Source organism: Paroedura picta, chromosome 13 (genome assembly GCF_049243985.1).
Source record: "Paroedura picta isolate Pp20150507F chromosome 13, Ppicta_v3.0, whole genome shotgun sequence".
NCBI lineage: Eukaryota > Metazoa > Chordata > Lepidosauria > Squamata > Gekkonidae > Paroedura > Paroedura picta.
This window is the reverse complement of record NC_135381.1, coordinates 784,838-810,242: the sequence shown is the minus strand read 5'-3', so window position 1 is coordinate 810,242 and position 25,405 is coordinate 784,838. Positions and strand designations below refer to the sequence as shown.

The 25,405-nt window shown below is 60.6% G+C and overlaps 1 protein-coding gene across 1 annotated transcript in view; it reads left to right on the top strand.

Moving 5' to 3' along the window:
• SGSM1 (small G protein signaling modulator 1) overlaps window positions 1-23,592 on the top strand; it is a 30,088-nt gene extending 6,496 nt beyond the window's left edge. The window contains exons 2-24 of the mRNA XM_077308829.1: window positions 1,751-1,826; window positions 2,890-3,052; window positions 3,959-4,111; window positions 4,627-4,694; window positions 5,022-5,167; window positions 5,817-5,948; window positions 6,644-6,768; window positions 7,335-7,402; window positions 8,003-8,166; window positions 8,272-8,401; window positions 11,414-11,552; window positions 11,747-11,811; window positions 12,201-12,346; window positions 12,494-12,622; window positions 12,738-12,920; window positions 13,983-14,054; window positions 14,530-15,084; window positions 15,384-15,508; window positions 15,716-15,798; window positions 16,457-16,566; window positions 16,831-16,927; window positions 18,216-18,383; window positions 19,245-23,592. Coding sequence (XP_077164944.1) covers window positions 1,751-1,826; window positions 2,890-3,052; window positions 3,959-4,111; window positions 4,627-4,694; window positions 5,022-5,167; window positions 5,817-5,948; window positions 6,644-6,768; window positions 7,335-7,402; window positions 8,003-8,166; window positions 8,272-8,401; window positions 11,414-11,552; window positions 11,747-11,811; window positions 12,201-12,346; window positions 12,494-12,622; window positions 12,738-12,920; window positions 13,983-14,054; window positions 14,530-15,084; window positions 15,384-15,508; window positions 15,716-15,798; window positions 16,457-16,566; window positions 16,831-16,927; window positions 18,216-18,383; window positions 19,245-19,333 — 3,186 coding nt within the window. The 3' untranslated portion in view covers window positions 19,334-23,592. The remainder of the gene's footprint in view (window positions 1-1,750; window positions 1,827-2,889; window positions 3,053-3,958; window positions 4,112-4,626; window positions 4,695-5,021; window positions 5,168-5,816; window positions 5,949-6,643; window positions 6,769-7,334; window positions 7,403-8,002; window positions 8,167-8,271; window positions 8,402-11,413; window positions 11,553-11,746; window positions 11,812-12,200; window positions 12,347-12,493; window positions 12,623-12,737; window positions 12,921-13,982; window positions 14,055-14,529; window positions 15,085-15,383; window positions 15,509-15,715; window positions 15,799-16,456; window positions 16,567-16,830; window positions 16,928-18,215; window positions 18,384-19,244) is intronic.
• The last annotated feature ends 1,813 nt before the right edge of the window (window positions 23,593-25,405 follow it).

Genomic DNA, 25,405 nt, shown 5'->3' with positions numbered 1-25,405 from the left:
GCTTTTCTATTTCTGTGATTTCATTTTTTCATTGTTGATGGCAGGCCACATCTGACAGCATGTGTGGTGGGGTGCCCTGTCCATGCAGGCCGTGCCCAAGAGGTGTTTCTGCTTCCCAAACCGACCCTGTGCCTTGCAAGCAGGTTGGGGGGCTGCTGTGGGTGAATTCTGCTGTGGGTTGGTTGACTTGGCCAGCGAGGAGCAGTGCAAAGGCTGTGGCCGTTGTCCTCCACGGAGAGGGACCGTTTGTGACACTGGCGCGGTGGCAGAAGCCGAGCCTGAAAAGGATTAGTCATCGGCCTTGATAGCGCTGACTCGGCTGCAGGCGAAGCAGCGGCAGAGCTGAGTGCGGCATGACAAACAGAGCCCCCCCCCGGGCCCCGGGGCCTCACGGACCGATCCTGTGGACAGAGGAAGCAGAGGGACTTGCCTGGCACAAGACGGGAGGAGGAGGAGGAGGAGGAGGAGGAGGAGGAGGAGGAGGAGGAGGAGGAGGAGGAGGAGGAGGGAGGGCAGCCGGCCCAGCACTTGGCAGAGAGCTGCTTCTCTTTCTGTTTTTGCAAGAATTCTCCTGCAAGTCTCTTAAAACTCCAATCCACAGGCAAGGGGGAAGCTGTTCGGCAGCAGTGCAGTCTCAGTCGGTAGAGCCGTTAGACTGGCCTGCAGAGGTCGCTTGGAGAACTCCTCCCCGGGTCGGGGTGCATATCTTGCTTTGAACTCTTTGAACGGCTCCAGGTGGGAGGAATTCCTGGCGGCATTTCTCCCCCCCCCCCAACTCCAGTGACAAGATGTTCTTCCGCAGGGGCCTTTGTGTGCTTCAGAGAGTTCTGCCTCCTCAAAGGCGGCCCCTGGCCACAACAATGGCTGTCCACGTAGCCTTTGGGGGATGAGGTCCCACCTGGAAGAAATCCCCTGGGTGCTGTTCTCCCTGGCAGGCAGTGAAAGGGGGAGGACTGTCACCTGGAGAACTGTGTTTGATTCCCCTCTCTGGGTGACCTTGGGCTGGTCCCAGTTCTCCCAGAATTCTTTCAGCCCCACTACCTCACAAGGTGCCTGTTGTGGGCAGAGGAAGGGAGGGAGAGGCACTTCAGGTGGAGAAAAGGGGTGTGTGTGTGGGCTGGGCTGGGCTGGGCTGGGCTGGGGGGGGTCCCTTGGCTTGATCCAGCCAGGCAAGCCCAAGGTGCTCGCATGAAGAGGAGCAGCTGGGGCCTGGCCTGGCCCTGTCCCAGCGTGACGTGGCTTCTCCCGCACAGGCTGCTTGCCATCTGCTCCCCTTCTGCTCTCCCAACCAGCTGGGGCTGCTCAGCCAGGCGCAGCAGATGGGAGCAAAGCACTCGTGGCACAAGCGTGAGCCCCACCGGGGTGAGGCAGCAGTGAGGGTGCTGGATTGGGACCCAGGAGGCCTGCCTTCCACCCCTCCCCCCATGCCAGGAGACTCGCTGAGGGGCCTTGGCTAGTCCAGAAGTGGCCAAACTGGGCCTCTGCCGATGTCCCTAGAGACCCCAACTGCCATGAGCCAGCCCCAGTCTGGTCTCCTCTGGGCTAGTCACCGCCTGCTTGGCCTACCTTGCAAGGCTGCTGCAAGAGGAAGGGCGAGAAGCCCGCATATCCTCCTGAGCTCGTTGGAAAATGAGCAAACGAATTTATAGGTGGGAGGGGGTGGGGGAGCCACTGGCAGAGGGGAGGGTCAGGAAGAGGGGAGGGTGATCCCCTAAGGCCTGGAACATTTCCTCCTGTCTTTGTTCGGCAGGTGAAGCAAATCATGGAGGAGTCTGTCACCCGTAAGTTTGTGCATGAGGACAGCAGCCACATCATCTCCTTCTGCGGTGAGCCCCGGGATGGGGGGCTTCCTTTCCCCTTTGGCTCCCCCTGCATGAGGAGCTCCTTCGGGTCTGGAGCTCCTTGGCGGTTTGGGCAGCCCCTTGCAGGCTGTCCAGCTCGTGACGTGCCCTGTCCCAGACTCTGCATCCCAGGAATGGGAAGGGAACGGACTCCCGGCCCTTCTGGCATCGTAACGAATGCCTGGACCCGGCTGAAGGGAGAAAGGCGGGCAAGCCCGGAGATCGGCCACCCGGTGCCCACCGTGGCCAGGGGAGGTTGGCTTACAAGGGCCAAATGCCACATGGGCCTCAGGGGGCAGTTTGAGACATTCTGCCCTGTACACAGGGATTCTTCTCTGCGGTTCCCTCTTGGCTGGGGGTCCTGGTTTCTGGGAGACAAGCCAGCCTCGGTGATCTCAAGGGGGCTCACCTCTGGACTTGACCCACAGGTGGGAGGCCTTGAAGGCCTCCCTCTTCAGTCCTGGCATGGTGCCCCAGGGAGCAAGGGGACAAGGAGAGGAGGGCAGAGCCTCTGAGCCAGGTGGAGGACCAGGCAGAATGCATCCTGGGGACCTGGAGGCAAGCAGGGGGGCTGTCCTCCCTGGCTGGGACCGCCAGAAAGAGCTGTGCTGCTTGGCCTTGGGGATTTTCTGCAGGGCATGCTTACCCTTGTGCTGGGTTTGGAAAATGGTCGCTGGGCCTCTGGGTTGAAAGGCAGCGTCCTGGCTCCGAACTGGGGCCAGAGTGGCTTTGGGAGGCTCCCAGGTTCTTATCCGCTGATGCCCAGGCTGGACTGGGGTGTCTAATGGCTGCTCTGTTTCAGCCTGTGGATATCTGGACACCCCCCGCCCCCCCTCCCCGGCATCCAGCCTGGCTCACCGTGGTGCTGGGAAAGACAAGGGACAGGCTGTGGGGGTGGGAGGTGATGGGTGGCGGAGGAGCTCCCCACGCAGGCTTCTGGCCGTGCCCTCCCCGCTGGCTTCTTTGCCTTTCCTGGTGGTTGGGAAGCTGCTGCCCCCTCCCTCCCCCCCCCCCGCCATAACACCCTCTGCTCTCCCTCTTCCTGCAGCTGCAGTGGAGGCCTGCATCCTCCACGGCCTCAAGCGCCGGGCAGCTGGCTTCTTGCGCAGCAACAAGATTGCTGCGCTGTTCATGAAGGTGGGGAAGAGCTTCCCTCCTGCGGAAGAGCTTTCCCGGAAGGTGCAGGACCTGGAGCAGCTCATTGAGAACGCGTGAGTCCAGGGGGCGGGGCAGGGGGCGGGGCAGGGGGGCGGGGCGGGGCGGGGCTGAGCCAGAATGGGGCAGGGGGCTTTGCTGGTGGCCCAGACCCTCCGTAGAGTGAGAATGGGAAGTGGGTGTCCAGGAATATCCCCTGTCCGGACATGCTGGAGCTTGGGGACAGTGGTGGGAAGGACTGAAACAGATGCAAAACTGACTTTCTTATCGAACCTAAATGTCAGGAAAGAGCCAGAGCCCAGCCGCGCCTTTGTGGCCGGGGAGGAGCTCTCCTGAGTGAGGCTCCTGGGGCTCCTGGGGCTCCTGGGGCTCCTGGGGCTCCTGACTCATGGCTTCAGCTGGATCGAGATAGGTGGCCATGTTAGTCTGTCTGCAGCAGGAGGAAGGAGCCAGAGGTGTTTTTTTTCACTGATCCCATAATTTTCAGTTTTTCTGTCCTTGGACATTCTCCCCCCCCCCCCCCGCACTTGACGCTCCCCCCCCCTTGCCTGGCTTCTCTTGCTCTGCACTGGTTGCTGTCGGGGCCCCATAACTGGCAGAGGCAGCTCTGCCCTCCATGGTGAGAATTCTGCCCGGGGCAGCCCAGATGCTGTGCTGAGACCTAGAGCTGATTTCTCCAGGGCAGTTTTGGGGGCGGCTGGGCTGGGCTGGGCTGCAGTGGAAGAAGTGGGGTCGAGGAGCTTTCCCCAGCCAAGGCTCTCTGGAGGGACTCCCCTCTAGGTGATTCTCCCATCGATTCTTTAAGCACGTGCAGAGTGTGCCATCTCTTGCTGCCAGTTTCAGGGGCAAACGTCGGCATAAGTAGGTACAGCCTGTCTCGTCTGGGATGGGGGGCTCTCCAGACCTCTGTCCTCAGACCCTGCAGGCCTTGAGGGGCTTCTTTCTCCCTCCTTTCCTCTCAGGCGCAACCAGGGCCCCGGGGTGCAGGACAACACCCACAAGGTCCAGAAGTTGCCCAGCTTGTCTCCCCAGGCCATCAGACACCTCTGGATCCGCACTGCACTTTTTGAGAAGGTCCTGGACAAAATTGTGCACCACTTGGTGGAAAACAGCAGGTGAGGTTCCTTCCTTCTGCCCGTTGGGACAGCCAGTCCCCCCCGGTTCTTTCAGCTTTTCTTAAAATAAAGCACCAGTCGTTCTATTAGGCGAGGATTTGGGGAGTCAACCCAGGTGTCAAGAATTCCTACTGCCCTAAAAAGCAGGTCTTCTGACACTTCTCAGGTCGAGCTTAAATCAGGCAGTTTGGCCTTTAGCCGACTGGCAGATGCTGTGCAGAGCCTGAAGTTTCAAAGCTCACGCAGAGCGGCCCTTGGCCTGACCCAGCGAGGCTTCTGCTGTGTTCTCGTGTTCGTTTTAGAAAAGCAGCAAGCCTCGTCCTCCTTCAGCAACACGCCCAGCCGGTCTGTCAGGAGTCCGGGGGGGTCTTGCCCTTTTCCTGCCCCCTGGGGCCGAACCCTGCCGGGGTTGAGGGTTAGCAGGACTCCCCGCAGTTCCTCACACATCCTTTCCGGCTGCTTCTCCGATCCCGACGGCTCCGCAACCCTCCGTGCCTCTCTCCTTCTGTCCCCAGCAAATACTACGAGAAAGAAGCCCTGCTGATGGATCCCGTGGACGGGCCGATCCTCGCCTCCCTGCTGGGTCGGTGGATCCTGTCTGAGCTTTGCAGCTTGCCGTGGGCCCCTTCCTGCCGCCTCCTGCCCCCGGCCTCTGGGCCCCTTGAGCCCGGCCTGCTCTGCTCTTCCCGCAGGCAGCTTCTCAGGGTCTTGGGCAGTCCTGGGGGTGGGGGTGGGCTCATTCCTTCAGCCCAGCCTGCGCTTTCTGGAGGGGAGGGGCGCATGATTGGCCCCCCCCATTGGTTGGCACTTCTTGTATCCTGGAGAAGGGAGTGCTTGTGCGTGTTTGGGGGGAAGGCAGGCCTGGGCGGCCCCCGTGTGCTGACCCCCGCCCCTCCTCTCCCTTGCCCAGTGGGCCCCTGTGCCCTGGAATACACCAAGATGAAAACGGCCGATCACTTCTGGACGGACCCCTCGGCCGATGAGCTGGTCCAGCGCCACCGGATCCACGGCTCCCACTGCCGCCAGGACTCCCCCACCAAGCGCCCGGCTCTTTGCGTAGGTGCCGGGTGGGGAAACCGAGGCAGAGGTGTGTGTGGAGGGGGGGGGAGGCCCAGCTGGATCAGGTCAGGTTGGCATGGCCTGCGGTGCCACTGTGCCTGCCGCTCTCCGGTCCTTGCCTGCATTCTCCTGGCGTGTTTGTCTTGGGAGCACAGTGGGGGGGGGGAGGGGAAGAGGGCCAGGAGGACTCCTCAGGCTAGTCTGGGCAGAGTCAGGAGCCAGAAGTCCTGGTCTTGAAGACCCAGATGTACCCGTGGGCAACAACCTACCGCACAGGGGTGTTGTGAATATAAAGGAGGCTCCCGCTTGCCTTTCTCTCTGGGTGCTCCCACCATGTGCTGCATCTGTGTCAGGGGTTCAACCAGCTGGCTCTCAAAATTGAGTTCTTCTCCCTTTGGGGTCGGGGGGGGGTCTGTACTTCTCTTCTGCTGCATCTGCAGACAGGGAGTGAAATCCAAGCCAAAGCATTGGGCAAATGATCACACTTGGATGGGGGAAAGTTCCTTGAGGATGATGCAGGAGGATTTCCAGTTTGCCTTTCTGCCCCGCTGGGACCTTCTGACCCGAGAAGCTGCCGCCGGCCAATTCTCCCTGGACTTCATGGCGGCTGCAGGGTCAGTGACCCTTCGCCCTTCCTCTCCCCCAGATCCAGAAACGGCACTCCAGCGGCAGCATGGACGACCGGCTGTCCCTCTCGGCCAGAGACTATGTGGAGTCCCTGCACCAGAACTCCAGGGCCACCCTCCTGTACGGCAAGAACAACGTCTTGGTGCAGCCGGTAAGGAGCCCACGAGCAGGGAAGGCAGGGACCATGCTGGGCCCCCCTCCGCCCCCCAGTCATAGCTGCCACTTCTGCTTCTTCATGCAAATTCCGGACCTCTGCTAGGGTGTTTGAGGAGGCCTGCAGAGCATAAAACGCCCCTCCCTTTTCCTCCCAGCCCTTAAAAGTCATATTTGGGGACCTTGAAATGTCAGGCATTCAAGCCAGGCCAAAAGAACCTTGCAGGGGAGGCCTGCTGGATCAGAACAGGGGCCCATCTAGTCCAGCCCCGGGCCAATTTGAAGGCCTTTTGGGCCAACCAAGAGGGCAGAGAGACCCAGCCCCCCCCTCCCCCGCTGAGGCTCCTTCCTGGACCCGGGTTTCTGGACACGGAGTTTCCCTCAGTCTCCGTGGCTGGTGGCCACTGATCAGCCTGGGCGTCTAATTCCTTATGCCCCTCGCCACGCCCCCTGGCTGTGAATGCCACGGCTTGCTCACTCACTGCGTAAGGAAGTGCTTCCTTTGCTGTCCTGTGCCTATTTCCCATCCCTGCCATTGGGCGACTCCAAGACAGAGGATAAAATCAGAGTTGGAAAATGGCTGTAGGGTAAGGAACCGATCTGGCTGGATGGAGACCCCCTCCCCTGCCATCCCCCCCCGCCCCCCCCCCGCCCCGTGTCTAGCCACTGCATCCCACGCTTCTCTCTCTGCAGCGGGACGACATGGAGGCCATTCCAGGGTACCTGTCCCTTCACCAGACGGCCGACGTCATGACCCTGAAGTGGACTCCCAACCAGCTGATGAACGGCTCCGTGGGAGACCTGGATTACGAGAAAAGGTGACTGGTGCATCAGAGCGGGGGGGGGGGGGGCTGAGACCCTCCCGAGGCCAAGAAACTAGCGCTGGGGATCCTAGGGGGAACATGTTGTGCCACGCCCTGTGAGGGGGGCCAGGAGGCCTCGGTTGCCAGAGCAGCCGGAGTAGCCATGCAGGGGGCAAGCCTGGGCCCCACGCCCCGGGATCCAGAGAGTTTGTGCCCTTTGGCCGAGGGAGGGTTGTGGGAGTTTCCTTGAGGGGTGCGGGTGAACCCCCAGCAGAAGCGGTGCCCGGCCTCCACCAGGATAACCGGCCTGCTTAAACGCAGGGAAGGTGGATCTCATCGGTGGCCGCCAGTGACACTGGCTGGAAATGCGGCCTCCTTTTTCACGTACCGAGAACCTGTGGGACTCGCTGGACACGGGGTCTGTGACGGCCACGAGCCTGACGGGCTTCCTAGGAAGGACCAGTGGAGGGCTTGGAGGGCCTCTCTTTTGGCCCCTTCAGGCATCCCCATCGCAGGGGGATGCACTGACCCGGGTGGGGCGGTGGGGTGGCACTGAGCCACACACCCCTTCTCTCTTGCAGCGTGTACTGGGACTACGCCATGACCATCCGCCTGGAGGAGATTGTCTACCTGCACTGCCACCAGCAGGGTAAGAGGGCGGCCAGGCTCCCCAGCGCCCCTCTCCGTTGCCCGGCTAGCTCCTCAGGCACCCCGCAGGATGAGCCCCCGGCCAGCCCTCCCTCCTGGCCTTTCCCTGCGCTTTCCTGGGGCAGAAGCTCTGCTGCAGCTCACTGTCGCCCTGACATGGGCCCGGCTGTGCTGCTCTGCTGCCATCCGGGCCGAAGAAGCTGCTCAAGGGGTCTCTTGGCTGTCGGTCTTATTAGGGGCCCCTGTGGTGGTGGTGGTGGTGGTGGGGGGGGGGTTCCCAGGCTGGGGCTGGAGGAGGAGGTCTCCTGCTCCAGCGACCAGCTGCTAGGGCCTGCCAGCCTGCAGGGGGAGGCCTTCTTCTCTCCCAGCCCAGGCATTCCACAGGGACAGCCCCTAGCAGGGCTGCTGGCAGGAAGAAGACTCAGCTGGGTCTCTGCTTCCAGTCCAGGCCCCGAGCTCCTGCTCTGAGTGCCACAACAGTCGTCTCTGCAGGGCAAGATGGGTGCCCCTCCTGCCCCCTTGCCCGGGCTCATGGGTGCTGGGCAGCCTGCTTGTCCTTCTGCTACCCCTCGTGTGGCTTTCTCCCGTCTCTTGCTCACAGTAGACAGCGGGGGCACAGTTGTCCTGGTGAGTCAAGACGGGATCCAGCGCCCTCCGCTGCGCTTCCCCCGCGGGGGTCACCTCCTGCAGTTCCTCTCCTGCCTGGAGAACGGGCTCCTGCCCCACGGCCAGCTGGACCCACCGCTCTGGTCGCAGAGGGGCAAGGTGAGGAGTCTGTCGCAGGGAGCAGAAGGGAAGGCGATTGGAAGCCGCTTTGAGACTCCTCCGGGTAGGGAAAAGCGGGGTACAAAGCCCAGTTCTTCTCTGCAGGGGAAAGTCTTCCCGAAGCTGAAGAAACGCAGCCCCCAGGGGTCCGCAGAGTCCACGTCGGACAAGGAGGAGGACGAAGCCACAGACTACGTTTTCCGGATCCTCTACCCTGGAATGCAGTCCGAGTTCGGTGAGCTGGCTTCCTCCAGGGGGAGGGGGCGGCCAGGCCCATCTGCTTCTCCCTGGGCGGAGTCAAGCACAGAACCAGCTGTGGGTGGGGTGGGGGTGGGGGCGGGTGGGGGTGGGGGTGTAGGTGGACATTCTGGCCTGTGGGCAATTCGTTAGAGGATAACCAGCAAGGGAAACACAAAGCCTGCCTGGCAAGACCAGTTAGGAACCTAAAGGCTGAGCTGCAAAGGAAATCTGTAAAATCCAAATGTATTGATTATAATTACAGGAACGTTATACAAGTTAAAGACATTGATAAAATCTCCGTTGTGCTTACTGAGCAGCACAGCAAGTACAGGATCCACATTAACACGTGGAGCACATAAGGAGCAAAGCCAGGCACAGTTCGACCCCTCAGCGGTCTCCCTCAGGGGTCAAACAAGTCTTCATGTGCTTGTGCACAGTATGTAAAAATAGATAATAGATAATAGGAATATATATATATATATATAGTATTCGGGTGGTGAAAGATTCCAGAAAGTGATGCTCCGGCTGGTGTGTGTCGTTTGAGGCGTGTCTGAGGTGGGCCCACGTTGTGGAAAAGTGTTCGGGTGCCACAACTCTCCTCTTGGCCTGACTCATCCCAAATGAATTCCCACGTAGCGTTTCTTGCAAACTGGACAGGCTTGCATGTTTCCGTTTGGCTTGTCCAGCCAGGGAAAGTTCCTTGGGGATGGGTGCGCTGCCTCAGGGGCCTGTCTTTTTCCTCCGGCAGCCTCAGATCTGGGCAGGCAAAGTCAAGTGTACCCTTGGCGCCATGAGGACTAGCAACTGGTTTCATAAACAACAGCCGAGCTCCTCAGAGGGCTGCCTTCCTGCCAAGGCCTTGCTGGAGGTGGGGGAAGGGAGTGGCTTGGGGAACATTCCTTGTCGGAGTCCCTGGATTCTAACCCAAGGGTGTCCTGCCTGTATCTTTGGGGTCTTTTCATAGAAACGTAAGAAGATCCCTGCTGGACCCTCTAGCCAGCATCCTGCCCCACACAGTGGCCAAGGAGCTGTCCGGGAGGGGCCGCCAAGGGGCCATGGACAGAGGCCGCCTAATCCGCCCTCCCCTCACCCCGTCCTCGGGCTGCCAGTTGCACCTCTAGGGCTGCTCCGTCTTCCCGAGAGGCCTTCCCCGCAGGGCCAGGAGCCTCGGAGGGGCTCTCCAGCGGTGCTGACTGCTTCACCATTGCTTCTCTCTCTCCCACACGTGTAGTCGTGCTGAAGGCCCCCTTGAGCCTTCCAGCCCCATCGGCCACCCCCGCTGCTGCCGGGGCCAAGACGGCTTGGACGCCCCTGATGGACAGCCGAGTCCTGGTGATGCCCAGAGGGTCTCTGAGTTCCCCGGAAGGGGCCGCTTCTCTCCTCACTGTGTCTGGGGCCAGCCGACATCCCCGTAATGCTGCTGCCACTCCCCCTCCCCCTCCCCCTCCCCGTCCCGGGCATCAGGGTCGCTTTTCTGGCCAGGTGGCCTGGTGGGTGTTGGCATTTGTGGATCAGGTCAGGACTCAGGCATGCCTCCCTGTAGCCACATCTTCTGGGATCTTTCCCAGGGCTTTGGGAGGCAGGAAAAGGTCAAAGGAGGCTTTGGAGGGGCTACAGCAGGGTGGGGCAGATGTGACCTCAGGCAGAACCACTGGCCCCCTCCCCTGCCCTGCCCTGCCCTCCCCAGTGAGCCAGAAGCAAGGGCAGTATCCCAGGGCGGCTGGAGAGGGGGGGGGGCTCCAGAGCCCTGCCTCCTTCCCCAGGGGATCTCTCTCACTGGGCTCCTGTCTCCTTGGCTCCCTCTGGAGGGGGGAGCACCAGCCCACCTTCTCCGGCTGTCAGGAGAGCGGCAGAGATGCCCCTTGAGGAGCGCTTTGAGCCCTCAGCCACCAGAGGCTGCTGCAGGACTGACCGAGCGGCCTCCGGGGAGCTTTCCGTCTGGCTTCTTTGGGACAAGGCCCTTCTCCACCAAACCGTCCGTCCACCAGCCAGGCCTGGGCAGCCCTTCTCAGTCCGCCTAGGAAGGCCCAAGGCTGCACCGCTGGCCTCTTCCGCAGTTGGCCGCTGCCTGGCTCCTGCCGGTGCCACCACCCGCCACGCCACCTTCTGTGCCCCGCAGAGCCACTTTCCTGCACTGCTCCCTTCTGCAACCTGCTTTGGGGACGTGGGCTCTGTCCTCCGCCAAGGAGGGCTCCCTTCTGTGGGGTGTCTCCAGAGAAGCACCTTCCCCAGCAGCTCCTTGGGGCTCTCCTGGCACGATTGCCTCCTTTGGGACTGCGGTTGAAATGCTCTCATTCCAGGGCGGCTTTGCTGCTTCTTCTCCCATGACCTCCAGGCCAGGAGTTGCAGGAGCTCCGCACAGCAGATGCCCCCCCCCCCCCCGTTCCCATGAGCCCTTGAGCGCTGGCCGGGAGAGGTGGCACCCCTGGGCCTGGCCCCTCCCCTCCCCGCCCACGCCAGCTCCATTTCTGACCTGCTTAGCCAAGGGGGGTGATGAGGACGGCTGTGCTCACTCGCTCTGGATGTGGGCAGGGAGGGCCTTGAGTCAGGGGAAGACCCTTCCCCGGCAGGGCTGCTCCTCAGATGGCTGGGGCACCAGGGAAGGTCAGCGGGAGAAGGTCAGGGGATTCCGTGTCACCATGCCTTGTCTGCTGCAGGAGACGGGGACCAACAAGGTGCTTTACCAACAGCCCCCCAAAAGAGTGGGGCTGACACATGCAGCAAAGAAGGGGGTGGACCCCCCCCCCGGCCGTTCTTGGCTTGCCTTGGGGCCAGGATGCCTTTGAGCCAGTCCCCCTCCCCAGCCCCGGATGCTTCTCTGGAGACCCCTTCCTCGCCTCTCTTTCCTCAGAGGTGGACTGGGGCCTGGGTGCTGCTCACGTGATTGGCTGGTTGCATTGCTCCAGGGGCCGGGCTCTTCCTGCGCTCTCCTGCAGCGCCCTTAGCCTGAGCCTCCGGGTCCTCTCGTGCCGAGCCCCATGCAGGCCCCCTCCTTCTGCCCTTGCAGCCCCCCAGGACCTGGTGGACGGTCCCTGCAGCAGCCTGCCCTCCATCTGGCAGCCCGGCACCCGCAAGTCCTCCTGCTCCTCCTGCTCCCTGGGCGGCTCGGCCGACAGCGGCACCTCCACCGGCTGCAGCCACGAACGGTGAGGGTTGGGCTGCGTAGGCCGGGCTGGTTTTGGCCCACGGGGGGGCAGGCCTGGCGGGGGGGGGGCTTGTGCATTGTGGTTGTCCAGAGGGGGTCACTGCAAAGAAACCGGGGCAGGGATGCTGCCACAGACCATGCTCGGGTGCTGCCCCCAACCCTGCTGACTCTGGCGGCTTCTTTCCGTCTCCGCAGAGCTCCGCTGAAGCTGCTGTGCGACAACATGAAGTCCCAGATCCTCTCCAGGGCCTTCTATGGCTGTGAGTGACCCCCCCGCCCACCCCCCCTGCAGGCTGGTCCCAGGGCCGAACTAGGAGAGGCGGGGGCGGGGAGGGAGGGAGGGGCTGCCTAACCTGCTTTGGCTTCTTGCTGCCGCACAGAGCTGTCTTTCCGTGTGTAGAGGGCGGGTTGGCCAAGCTGTTTGGGGGACGGGCCGTTTGGAGCGGAAACAAAGCCCCTCCGGCAGACCTTTCCTTGTGCTGAGCAGCACATGGGAGAGGAAGGCTCCGCTGGCCCCCGTCCTGCCCCTGGGCCTCGGAGGGAGGAGATCAGGGTGGGCAGAGAGCGAGGGCCTGCCCGCTCCCTGCAAAGGGGGTCTTCAGGGCCTGAGCCCCCTCCTCTTCCCCTGCTTCTTCCTTTCCTTGCCCAGGGCTGGCCTACTGCCGCCATCTCTCCACGGTGCGCACCCACCTCTCGGCCCTGGTGCACCATGAGATCGTGTCTCCCAGCGTGCCCTGTGATGCCAGCCTGGGCCTGACGGTGGAGGTCTGGGAGCAGTTCCTGCAGGACAGCTCAGTATGGCCACCCTCCTCCCTGGGGTCCCCCCATCCCCTCCCCAGTGGCCTTTAAGGGGTGGGGGAGCAGGACGTCCCCCACTGGTGGGAGGGGCAGAGGCCTTCGGGTGTGGAGCACGAGCGAGGCTTATCTTGGCCCACCCTTCAGAGCTGCGAGGAGGAGGAGCTGCTGCGCCTGGTCTACTTTGGAGGAGTCCAGCCGGAGATCCGGAGAGCCGTCTGGCCGTTCCTCTTGGGACATTACCGATTTGGGATCTCGGAAGCGGAGAGGAGGGAGGTGAGAGCTGTGGGCCACGTTCCCCTGCTGCTGCTGCTGCTGCTGCTGCTGCTGCTGCTGCTGCTTGCCCTCCGCGGGGCTGCCTGCTTGATGCGCCCTGTCCTTTGGCTCACAGATCGACCACCAGACCCACGCCTGCTATGCACAGATCATGGCGGAGTGGCTGGGCTGCGAGGCCATCGTCAGGCAGAGAGAGAAGGAGTCGCATGCGGCCGCCCTGGCCAAGTGCTCCTCGGGGGCCAGCCTCGATTCCCACCTGGAGCGCATGATGCACCGAGATTCCACCATCAGCAGCGATGTGAGTGCCCCTGCGAGGGGAGGCAGGTCCCGGGCGGGAGGGGGAGGGGCGAGCGGTGGCTCTCTCTTGCGCTCTCCTGTGGCTGCCGGGCTTCCGAGGGGTCCTTCCGTTCCGGTCCTTCCCCCTCTCGGTCACTCGGCTTGGGGCAGATCAGTCCTCAAGAGCAGTCGTGCAGTCAGCATGCCGAATGCTTCCTCTAAAGCATCAAGGAATTGTTCTGAAGTTTCATTTGTGATGAGACGTTTCTGTTTTCAAGCCAGAAGGACAGGTTGGGGCATTGGGAGATATTCTGGGCCCCTCCCCAGCCTCTAAATCCAGAACCCCCACAAGGGATTGCCTCTGGGGTGGGGAATCGGGTTGCCGATCCAGGCTGGGGAACACCTAGAGATTTGGGAGCCCTAAAGCGTTCCCGCCAGGGGACCTGCTCTCGGTGGTCCGGAGAGGTGCCGAAACTCCGGGGGATCCCCAGTCGCACCGGGAGGTTGGCCTCCCTTAACAGCACACGTGCTACAACCCGTGCTTGGACTGTGCTGTGAAATCCAGCGGGCTCCAATGAACCCTTGACAAAGTTGACTCCTAAATGCCAAATGAAAGCACATCCATACTGCACTGAGCAGCACATGTCCCCGTGGCTGTTTTTATGCACAGTTATCTGGATTCCTGCCCGGAGGACTTTGGGTCGGCACGCTGACTGCCTCCAGGTTCCCTCAAGCAGGTCTCACCTGCTGCCGCCGCAGGGCCTGTGGTCCCCCGTTGGAGGGATCTTGAATCATCGACCGTCACCTGGGGAATTTAAAAATGGCCGCGAGGGTCTTCCCGCGTTGCTCCATGGGCTGCCTGCGGCAACAGCGGTGCTTTAGCTTATGTGCCCCCAACTGGAAGCCCAACTTATTCAGAACTGTGGCCGCCCGGCCCAGGTAGCAATCAGACGCTGGGGCACGAGAGGGACAGTCCAGCGGCAACGGCCAAGGCAGGGCTGGGATTCCCGGGGCTTTCTGTGGGGGGACCCAGTGACACCCGCGTCCGGAGGACACATTCGGACCTTCCCCTTCCTCCTCGCAGTCTTCCCAGAGTGGCAGTTCTGGCCGACAGAACCTGACCCGCCTGCAGAGCGACTCCAGCGGCAGCACGCAGGTAGGGGGGAAGGGATCCCCTTCTGGGGGCGGATTCAGGCAGGGGCCCGGCTGGTCAGAAGCAGCAGGGCCACGCTGAGTCCAGGGGCACCGTGAAGGCTGGCCAAGTCTTACTGGAGGTGTGAGCGTTCACCTCCCCTGGCACACTGGAAGGTCCCCCTGGGAGCCTCAGGTCAGCTTCCCCTGTGGATCTGACCGTGGATCCTGGAGCCACGTGGGGGGGGGGAGGCTAGATCCCTCCCTCCGTCTGCCTCAGGATCCCACCACAGAACTCCAGGGGCCTGTCAAGCCCTTGGGGCGGCCGCATGTGTCCCTGGGGAGCCTGGGCTTTGTCCTGGGGTGCTGAGGGCCTTTTCGGTGCCCAGCAGCCATCCTCTGGCTCCTCCTTTATTGGGGAGGGGGGTCTTTTCTCCTGGGTGGCCGCTGGGTGCTCCGAGCCCCCCCGCCGCAGGCACTGCCGCTTCTTTGCCCAGCAGGTGTTTGAGTCGGTGGATGAGGTGGAGCAGCCAGAAGCCGAGGGCCAGCCGGAAGAGGGCAAGCGAGCCAAGCTCTCCAACGGGGCCCTCCCCAACGGGACCAGCTCCCCGGACTCGGGCCTCCCTTCCTCGCAGAACTTTTCCGTCACCTCGGCCTATTCGGAGCGCAGCTTCAGCACCGAGGACAGCGTGGCGGAGGCGGCCCACAAGCCCGTGCCACCCCCCCTGGCTGGAGGGAGCAGAGGGGGGCTCCAGGGAGACGCCCCCGGGGAGGACGGCCGCCTGGAAGGCCTGCATGGGGACCCCAGCAGGACTCTTGAGGAGCTGGGCCCCCGGGGCAAGGAGGAGGCGGGGGCTCTGCCTGGGGCCGGCAGCGGGGAGGGCTGGGCTGGCTGCAGCCTTGAGCAGCAGAACTCGACTGGAAGCGAAGATGACCTCCTGGAAGAGCCGGAGATGGAGAGCTTGTACCCACAGCTGGACCCCCACTCCCTGGCCGTCATGGACTTGACCGCTGTGGAAGTGTCTCCGGTCTCCTCCTCGGGGGTCACCTATTCTGTGAGTGGGAGGGGGGCTTGCTGCTGCTGCTGCTGCTGGGAAGGGGAGGGGAGGGCTCCATTTCACGTCCCCGGAGGGCAAATAGCCGGCAGACACTCCTTTGTGAGGAGGAGTCTGCACAGGCCAGGGAATCGCCCTTCTCCTCGGGCAAAGGGCCACGAATGCCCTGCCAAGGCCTTCCCCGCCCCAGACCTCTGCTGCCCTGGCTGCCCGAAGTGCGTCTTCCACGCGGCCTGCCCTGGGGGACCACAAAGGCTGCCCGCTCAAGCCGCTCCCCCTCCCTGCTCCTGCCTCCGCAGCCGGACCTCCTCGACCTGTACACCGTGAACCTGCACCGCATTGAGAAGGATGTGCAGAGATGCGACCGCAACTACTGCTACTTCACGCCAGCCAACCTGGAGAAGCTGCGGAACATCATGTGCAGGTAGCGGCCCCCGTGACTGCAGCCGGGCGGAATCAGCTGAGCTTGCTTGGGGGGGGGGGCACATGACAGGGTCCAGCTGCCACAGGCGGGTGTGTGAAGGGCTGCTAAGAGAAGTGGGGGGGCACATGGGCTGGGGGCGGGCCTGCGGTGAAGCCACAGTTCTCCCAGGGGCCTGCTGTCCCGCTTCACCCCGGTGCCTCCCCACAGCTACATCTGGCAACACCTGGACATCGGCTACGTCCAGGGGATGTGTGACCTGCTGGCGCCGCTGCTGGTCATCCTAGACGATGGTGAGTTGATGCCAGGCCCTCCGCAGACTGCAGGCCTCCGGCTCCTGACCAGTCCCGCCTCGGGCACCAGCTTCCCCCTCCCACTAGTCACTGGCTGACCGAATCGGGGCGAAGAGCACAGCAGGAGAAAAAGCCCCATGGGGCAGCTGGGCTCGCCTGACCAGAGCACTGGCCTGCTGGTGTCGCGGCTGAGAGCGGCGGCCTCTGATCTCCTCCTGGGTGATCCAGTCCCCGTTCTCTCAGAGCCTCCAGTGGGGCACAGAAAACCAGCCCTTCTTCCTCTTCCGAGGCAGCTCGTGTTGCCAGCTGTGGGCTGGGGAAGATCTGGCAGTTTGGGGGGATGGAAGGGGTTTGGGGAGGGGAGGGGCCGGTGGGGTTCATTGCCCTCAAGCCCACCTCCAAAGCGGCTGCTGATCTCCAGGGGGACTGATCTCCATGGCCTGGAGAGAGTGGCATATTTCCAGCCGCCACCTGGAGGTTGGGAAGCCTAGGTGCACCTGAAGCTAAGCCGGGTTTTGGCCCCACAAAGGCCTGTGAGAAGCGCACACAGAGAGGCCTCTGTTCTGGGGCCACGCCTGTGATCAGCCCCCTCTGGGGTGCAGACCCCCTCCCAGCTCTGCCAACGCTCTTCTCCCCCCCCCCCCCCCCCCCCCGCCAGAAGCCCTCGCCTTCAGCTGCTTCTCGGAACTCATGAAGCGGATGAACCAGAACTTTCCGCACGGGGGAGCCATGGACACGCACTTTGCCAACATGAGGTCCCTCATCCAGGTGAGGCACTTGGCCAGGGCAGGGTGGCCTTTTCTTCGGGGCAGGCAGAGGTTCACCAGGGGCCCTCTGCCCTGCAGCTCATGAGAGCACGGGGAGAGAAGGCGGGATCTCGGGGCCTGGAGAACCGCTTCCTGCCACCCCAAGCCCGTGTGCTGTGCAACAGGGGGGCACTGCAGGAAAGTGGGGGACCCATGGGCGGTGCGGGGGGGGGATATGCTTTCCTTGCACAAACAGGCTCTTGAGGGCTTCCTCCCCCCCAAGCAGATTCTGGACTCAGAGCTGTTTGAGCTGATGCACCAAAACGGTGACTACACACATTTCTACTTCTGCTACCGCTGGTTCCTCCTGGACTTTAAGCGAGGTGAGTGTGGGCGGGGGGAGGAGGGGGAATGGTCGGTCACTGACACTCTAAAGACATACCATTTCTAGCCAGTTCAAGTGGAATTATTTGTTCCAAAAGAATTATTTGTTCCAAAAAACTCATGCAAACGTCAGAAGAACCCTGCTGGACCAGTCCAGCTTCCCCCTGGGAGGGTCCCTCCAGTCCAGCCTCCCATCCCACCCAGGGGCCAGTCATGTCCTCTGCAGGGCCAGCCACAGGGCAGGGAGGCCGAGGCCTTCAGAAGGACATCGGGAGGCCCCTGCTGGGTTAGGGTTTGAGTATTCTGCAACAGGGACAGAATGTTCTCTCTGTCCAGGTTCTTGGCCACTCAACTGATGTCCCCGCTGCCCATCTTTTTGCTCTCAACCCCACCTGCCTCTCCAGGTGACCTTTGTGGGGAGAAGGGAAAGGTTGCTTTAAGCGGCTTTGGGCCTCCTTCGGGGAGTGCAGAGTGGGGTTCAAAACAGGGCTCTTCTCTTCTCCCTGTCGGCAGTGGTAGCCCCAAGGGAAGGAACATGTCCCTGGAGAGCCAAGAGCTCCATGCGCTGATCGCGACCCACCATTCATGTTCGCTGGGCAGATAGTCGTACTTGTGGCTCTCTTTACATAGAAGAAGAAGAAGAAGAGTTGGTCCTTATATGCTGCTTTTCTTTACCTGAAGGAGGCTCAAAGCGGCTTACAGTCGCCTTCCCATTCCTCTCCCCACAACAGACAGCCTGTGGGGTGGGTGAGGCTGAGAGAGCCCTGATATCACTGCCCAGTCAGAACAGTTTTATCAGTGCCGTGGCGAGCTCAAGGTCACCCAGCTGGTTGCATGTGGGGGAGCGCAGAATCGAACCCGGCATGCCAGATTAGAAGTCCACACTCCTAACCGCTACACCAAACTGGCTCTATCAAACTGGATTGGTAGCATTGGATTGGTGCTCTCTCACGACATCTTAACAGTGTTGGGGTGTAAGGCAGGGTCCTTGTCTGAAACGGTGCAGAATCCTGTACCCCAAAAGCTGCCCCATCACCCTCTGTGCCTCCTCTCTCCCCAGGCTGAATTTGGTTGTGGGTCTTTGTTTAGAGGGGCTTTGCCTCTGCCCCCGCCCCTTTTGCGCGGCCTGGGTTCCTCCTTCTCCAGATTGAGCTCCTGCCTCAGGTGGTCCCCGTAGCTTCCCTGACGGAAGGAAGGGGCTGTTTGCTCGGAAGGTCTCTGGGCTTCGGCAGGACGCTGCTTCCGGCCTGTTCTCTTGGCCTCCCTTCAGCCATTTCTTCTCCACAGAGCTTGTTTATGACGACGTCTTTTCTGTCTGGGAGACAATCTGGGCTGCCGCACGCATCTCCTCTTCGCACTACGTCCTCTTCATCGCCCTGGCCTTGGTGGAGGTCTACCGGGACATCATCCTGGAGAACAACATGGATTTCACGGACATCATCAAGTTCTTCAACGGTACAGATCTTAGACGGCTGGGCTGGGGCCGAGGCGCTGAGCTGCCCTGCCGGGTGTCGTGGTCCAAGAGCTCTTGTGTGGGCCCCCTTTTGACGCCCCAAGAGATTGCTGGCAGGCAGCTCTGTCTTGCTTACGTGACGTGGCTTCATCCAGCCCCCAGGATGGCAGAAAGCAGAGCAGAATTGCAACGCAGCAGCCCCCAAAGCCACCTTGTCTCCTGGGAGGGCCTTCCCCAGTGCTCCCTCCTTCGCCTGCTGAGGAATGAGCCTTCTTGCTGAGCTTTGGGCCTCCCCCAGAAACAAAGAGCAAGAGAAGTGCAGCTTCGTTCTTGCAGGCACCACAGACAGGGGCCAAGGCAGGCGTCCCCCGGGGCCCTGGGGCCCTGGGGACAAGGTGCAAGCAACGGTCCACTTGCCAAGAGGACCCCTGGCCTTGTGCTCCCCTGGGCATGCCCCCCCTGATGCTGGCCCCAGATTGCCAGTGTGTTTGGGGGGTGTGGTGAGGCCCCCAGGAAGGAGCCTTCCTCTCTCGGTCCCTTTTGCTCTCTGTTCCAGGCAGGCTGATGGCCCCTTGGGGGCTGGCTGGACGAGGGATCTGCAGCAGGGGTCAGGAGAGGTTGGCCACCTGGGTCCTTCTACTGGCTCTGGACTGGCACCCCCTGCATGTCGGAAGCCCAGTTCCACAGTGACTGGCAGGGGGGGCTGGGCATCTCTGTGGGTTCTGCAGAGGTGCCCTGGCCGAGAAGCCATTGAGGGCCGGGGTGGGGAGGGGAGGCAGGGCCTGTGTCTGACTTGGTGGGAACATTCTCTCCCCCCGCTGGCTCGGCTTGAGGCCGCCTCTTCCTTGCCCTCCCTCCTGCAGAAATGGCTGAGCATCACAACACCAAGCAGATCCTGAAGCTGGCACGAGACCTGGTGTCCAAAGTCCAGACTCTGATTGAGAACAAGTGACCCAGCGGAGGAGGGAGACCACTCTTGGCCCGTCACCACCGAAGGCCATCGGCAGCCACAAGAGAGGAGCGTGCGTAAAAAAGAGAGACTCCCCTCCCTCCACCAAACTGCTGTTTGCCTCACGTGAGCCCTGGAGGAGGTGGCCCCAGACCGTGTGCCAGTTCTTTCCGGCCACTGCCCCCCGGTCCTGCACCCATGGTGGCGATTAACCAAAGAGCCTGCCCCCTCCGTCTTCTTTCTTCCCAAGCAAGGTGGGGTCGGACGTGGCGCAAGTCTTGCTTTGCGGACAAGGGCTGAACCGGAAGCTCCGTGGCATGGTTGTCCAGTGTCCTTCTGGCGGGAGCCGTGGGCCCAGCCGCTGGCTGCTTCTCGAGCCCCCCCGGTGGCCCCCAGGGGAGGGTTTCAGGAGGCGCCTCTTTGAGCCCCAAGTGCTGAGGTCTCAAGGGCAAAGCCCTGCTGAGGCGGCCTTCTGCATGGGGGACGCATCCTGCCCCCCGACGCCCTCCCTGTGCCACCTCCCCCCACCCCGTCCTGTCCTGCCTTGCCTAGCTCGGCTGGAGAATAGACCCTGCTTGGTCCTCCTGGGTGAAAGGGCTCCTTTGGGTCTGCCTTCTCTGCAGGCCCCTCCCCCCCTCATTGCCCCTTGGGGGAGATTGGGTGGGGGTGGGGGTGTCCCTCAGCAGAACAGAATGGCTCCTGGGATCTTTGGCCCCCGCCTTGTTCTCAGCCTGCCCCCAGGGAATCCGTGACTTGGTGGCCTTTGCCAGTGTGAATTGTTGTTGTTGTTTTGGAAGCCGGGTGTTTCTCCCTAAAGAGCACGAGAAAGATGGAAAGGCAGCAGGCAGATCTCTGGTGTAGCGAAGGGAGATCCTGGCTGAGCCCTGGGCGTGGTTTCCAGGCGGCTGGGAGTGCCCGGCCAAGGCTCTGTGCAGACCTTGGGCTCTGGGCCAGCCCCGCCCCGCCCCGCCCCGAATCGCCCTCTGCTTCTACAGGGAGGCCACAGTCAAGGGCTGCCCGCTTACAAGGCAAAGGGCCCTGCGTGGGTCGCCCTCTTCTCTGAAGCCGCAGTGCTCGGGTCCTTGGGGGGGGGGAGGTCCTCTGGCCCGGCTGGGTAGATACCCTGCCCCGTTTCAGTTAGCTGCTGGATCACTAGAAGGGAGAGCCATGGGTGCTCCTGTGCTTTCGCTCACCTTGAAGTTGCCACCAGGACAACGACCTCGGCCGCTCTCCGAGGCAGAGATGGATTCCTTGTGGCTGGTTCTCCTGGGGGGCTTTTGCCTGAAAGGGGGCTCCTGTCCAGCCCCCACCAGCCACCTGCTTGGCTCATCCAGGTCTGCTGAGGCTGGCAGGCAGTGCAGGATTTTAGGGATGGGGACATGCCTGTCCGTGCGTCTGTCTGTGCGTTTCAGTCACCCTGGGCATTCAAGCCACTCGGGGAGGCCAACCCACCTGCCCGCCTTTCTTAAAAGCACAAGCTTTAGCCAGCAACCTCTTCTGAAAATGCAGGCTTGAAGTCACGGGGATGGGGGAGGTCAGCCAGGGGCCCATCCTTGCCAAACTGCACAAGAAGCAATGCCTTTAAAGGGGGGGGGGCAGAAACCGACAGCTTTGCAGAGATCTTGGATCAGTCCACATAATGGGAGGAGGTCTCTCTGTTTGGATTTTATTGACGGACTGGGAGAATGCTGGGGGCGGGGGTGTGGCAGTGAAAGGGAGACGGTTGGCTTCCTTCCCTTCATAGAAGCTTCGGTCCCTGCAGGTGCCACCCCCCCCCCCACCCTCCAATCCGCACACTAGATGGAGCTGCAGCCGCTCGAGACCAGGGTGACCCCCCCCCTCCCAGCGCCCAGGGTTAGGCTGTTGAGCAGTTTCTTTTGTCCTCCTCTCCCCTTCTGTTTTCTAAGGATGGCCCTGACTGTCCATCCTGGTGGAAATGGGACAAACTCACTCTGCCCGTGGGTGGCCCTCCCGTTTTCCAGACACCCCCCCCCCCGTTTTAAATTAAGGACGCTAGCTGGAAGCTCCGGCCCCGGACCTGCTGCCTATGTGACCAGAGGCCACGTTTTGGCTCCTGGGAAGCAACCTTGTTCTTATTGGGGTGGGGTGGAGAAAAGATTTAAAATACAAAGATGTTATTTATTTCCACGTATTTATTGACTCTGTGTGTGTCCTCATCCTGTGTGGGGGTGTGAGTGTGTGTGTGTGAAGCATTTGCAGGCAGAGGCATCTCTTTCTCGGAGTCAGAAAACATAACTTGTAAATGGTTATCATGAATTTGCATCTGTCTTGATATACTTAATATAGATCAAATATTATTATATGTAGAGTACAGAATATATATGTGTGTGCTTGTGAGTGTGTGTGAATTATGCAGGGCACTAAGAAAGCATGAATTTAGGATTATCTGCTTGTCTCGGGAAGCGCCCCCTTGCCCCTTAGAGACCCACTTGGGCTTTTGGGGTGGTGGATTCGTCATTATTCTGTTATCTCTCTGAGGCTGGAGGCAGACAGTGGGAAATGCTCTTAAGAGACGCGTCACTCCCTCCCCCTGCCCCACCCCCGCTGCCTCTGGTCAAAAGTTTTGGGGTCTCTACAAAACCCAAGAGAACTCCCTGGCGAGACAGACAGGCAGCTGTTGGCTGGCAATGCAACAAATGTGATCCTGGAGCAGTTTGATCTGAGTCCAGGAACACCTCAGAGACCAACCAGACTTTGGGATCGGATCCGACGAAGGGAGCTCTGACTCTGGGGAGCCCAGATCCCGTTGCTCCCTGAGCTGCTCCTGGGCCGGAATCAAGGTGTCCGGCTGCCATCCAGCACGGCTGCCCTCTGAAGCGAAGGTGCCAGGAGGCGCATGAGCGAAGCGACCTGAGGATTTGGTTTCCCCCCGAGAGCAGGAGAGCCCTGCGGCCTTGCTGACTATGCATGTAAGAGCCCACTGTGTGCCGCGGAGCACATGTGGGGCTCCCAATCAGGTGTGCTCCTTTGTGAGCCTTCCTTTGGGAGAGGAGACCGCCGGTTGCCATGATGGGCTAAAAAAGCACTTAAAAAAGAAAAAGCTTTCTTAGAATTCATTGGGCAACACTCAGGCAAGCGGTTTAGCACTTAAAATGCAAAGTTTATTTTTTCTTAATGACCACACAGGCAGTCCCAAAAGCTCACTGGCCAGCCGGCCGGCCTGCCTGGCTTCTTTCCTCAGCTGCTTGAAAAGACTTCTTTCCCTTTTGTGAGAGTCTTGATTTTAGCAGCCCAACTTGGGAAACAGATTCATGGGTTTCTGCTGCCCCCTGGCCCTGCCAGGCTAGCATTCTCACGGCTGTGTGGAGAGTTTGGGAAGCTCAACAGGTGCCTTTTGTGTGAGGGGTTGCCTGACGCCGGACTCCCTGGAGCAGGCATGGGAAGAGCACAATTTGGCGCATCTACAGTTCTGGCTTTCTGTGCTTTGCACCACTTGCTGTAGCTGCTGCCTTGTGCCAGGGCTGCCTGGCAGTGCTTGCCATGGCTACTTTTGAACATTCCCATGCAGGTGAGGCCCTCCTTGCCTGCTTGAAAAAAAAAGCACATCTCCCCTGGCCAGCCGCTCTTCCTTCAGGCCCAGCTCCCTCCCACGCTTGTTTCTGGCGCTGGCGTGGGGCTAGTCAGGATGCGCAGAAGGGATGGGCTTGTTGTGGCAAGAAGGGTGCTCAGGAAGAGTCACGCGTCATTTGGCCTTTTGCAGGGCTTGGTCTCTCAGCCGTGGCTGGGCAGGAGCCAGGGCTGCTGAGGGACAGAGGGGCTACGGGTTAACCTGGACTGGAAGCCATACTTTTCACGCGGGGTTTGGGGGGGGGAGACACTGATTTACTCAGTACTCATGGAAAGACCGATTGGGTGACTCCCCCACCCCACCCCGACTGAGGGAAGTTCTGTGGGTGCCTTTTTGTGGTCTGACGGCTGCCCAGCGGATGAGCCATGTCTGACTGGCCCCCGCCCCCGCCTGCTGCTTTTGTCTGGGGGGGGGCTGTCTTGGTGTCCCCTGTGGGATGATTGGCAGGTGTCGCTTTCGTGGTAGCCGTTTGTCCGTAAAAGTGCTGTTCGAGTCTTTAACTGGTTTGATTTCTGCCCAGCGGCATAATCTGTTTTTAAAAACAATGATTTTAGTTGTTCTTTGGGCTTTTTTAAAATGTTCATTGTAACTTATTGTGGATTCAGAAAGAGCGAAAGAAAGCTATATATTCTCTATGGTTGTACGTATTTTCAAATAAAGAAAAGGGAAAAGCTTTGTTGGGTCTGGCAGTTGCTTGGGAGCGGGTTGGGGAAGAACCAGGCGCTGGGCTGGGCGTGAAAACCCGTCCTGGAGTGACCCGAGCGCTCTTCCGGACCCATCGGGGCTCCAGCTTTATAGTCAGCCTGCTTCACGCTCCACTTCTACCCCGGCATCTTTGCACGGCAGAAGTTTCTCACAGCCCGGGAAAGGGAACGAGAGTGCGTGCTCCAGCGTGGCCTCCATGCTAACGGCTGCAGACCAAGACGGCCACCCATCTGAAGGTGATCTTTCTGCGGCCATTGGGCATGGGCAGGCCTGTCTGCGGTGGGGGCCATTCCGGTGTGGACTGCGTTCCGTTCTGTTCTAGCACGAAAGTGAGTTCCCCAGGCAGGAGGTTTTGCCAGCAGCTCTCAGGCAGAGGGAGGTTCGATCCTTGAGATTCTGTCCTGCTTTTGGGATTCTTTGCCACAAGATGGGGCCATTTCATAAGCAACGGTGGCTTCACAAGGGAGAGCAGGCCAGTGCAAGAGGCGTCAGCGACTAAAGAGCCTCCACATTCAGAGGCAGTGCACCTGGGCGGGTGTGCCAATCTCTCTCCCCCTCTTTATGTCACTGGTGAGAGCTGGCAAAAGAATGTCGTTTCCTGCACAATTGACTTCCATGTAAAATGAAGCATGTTTCTAGCTCCCAAGGCAGCAAATATCTTCCCGTGAAAACAGGACAGGCTGGGGGGGATTCTTTGTCCACACAGAGACATTTCCTGGTGACTGGCTGCATCAAAACAAATTAGCAAAATTTAAGAAAATATGCAAGTTGTCTCTGCACCATTTTTGTGGGTTGCATAACAGGGCTGTTCCTGGTACAGAATTTGGATTGTCAACAGGCAGAGTTCTACTTTTACATTCCAGCCTGTCAGCTTACACACACACACACACTCCTGCTGTAAGCATGTAATTTCTCAGGGCAACAAAAGGGAAACTGCAGATGAATTTCCTTCCGTCCTGACTTTTGGATGTTTTCACAAAGTGGTGGTTCCTGGGCACGTGCGCATGCGCGCTCGCACACACGCACACACTCACTCACAGAGGTGCATCTACAAATCATCAAAGGCTGGCCTTTTTGGAGCCTCCCTCCGCACATTCCTGGGCTGACTCACTGGCATTTGAGTGTCCTCGTCCCCGGAGGTTCCTTTGCACTTCCTGTTTACATGACATCTTACCTTAGCTTGTGGCCGTATTTGCATAAGTGCTGTAAGATTTCAAAGCAAGATGCAAATTTGGCGGGAGCATCTGGAGGACATCAGGTAGCTGGATTTCTCCTGGCAGGTTCCCAAGGGCTGGGAAAGCAAGCAAAGCAAACTCACCAGAGAAGGGGCGGGGTGAAGGAGGAGGGAGGAGCTGTCTTACTGAAGACCCCACATGAAAACTGTGTCTTGCACCATCATTGTGCTGGAGGCTGGGGGAAAAGGCTTGGGAGAACATGCCTGTGGTCTGGCTCTGACCCTTGCACGGATCCTGCTGAGGCCAGCACCACTGCTGTCAAACCCCTGCTAGTTACAAATCCACAGACTGTGCTGAGGGAATCCTCTGCAATTGCCAGTAGTCTCAGTAATGCTTTGCAATGACTTTTAAGGCTTCGGTTTGTTTTATTTTATTCATTTATACCCAACCCTTCTGCCCCGTGGCACGAGGTGGGATTTGAACCTGGGTCTCCTAGCTACTGGACTCCCCCAGACTGGCTCTCTAAAGCTGGCCTAGGCCGCTTGGGTGATCCCATGCACAGTAAGGCCAAGACCTCTCTGCTTCCTGCTCAGGTGTCAAAGGCTT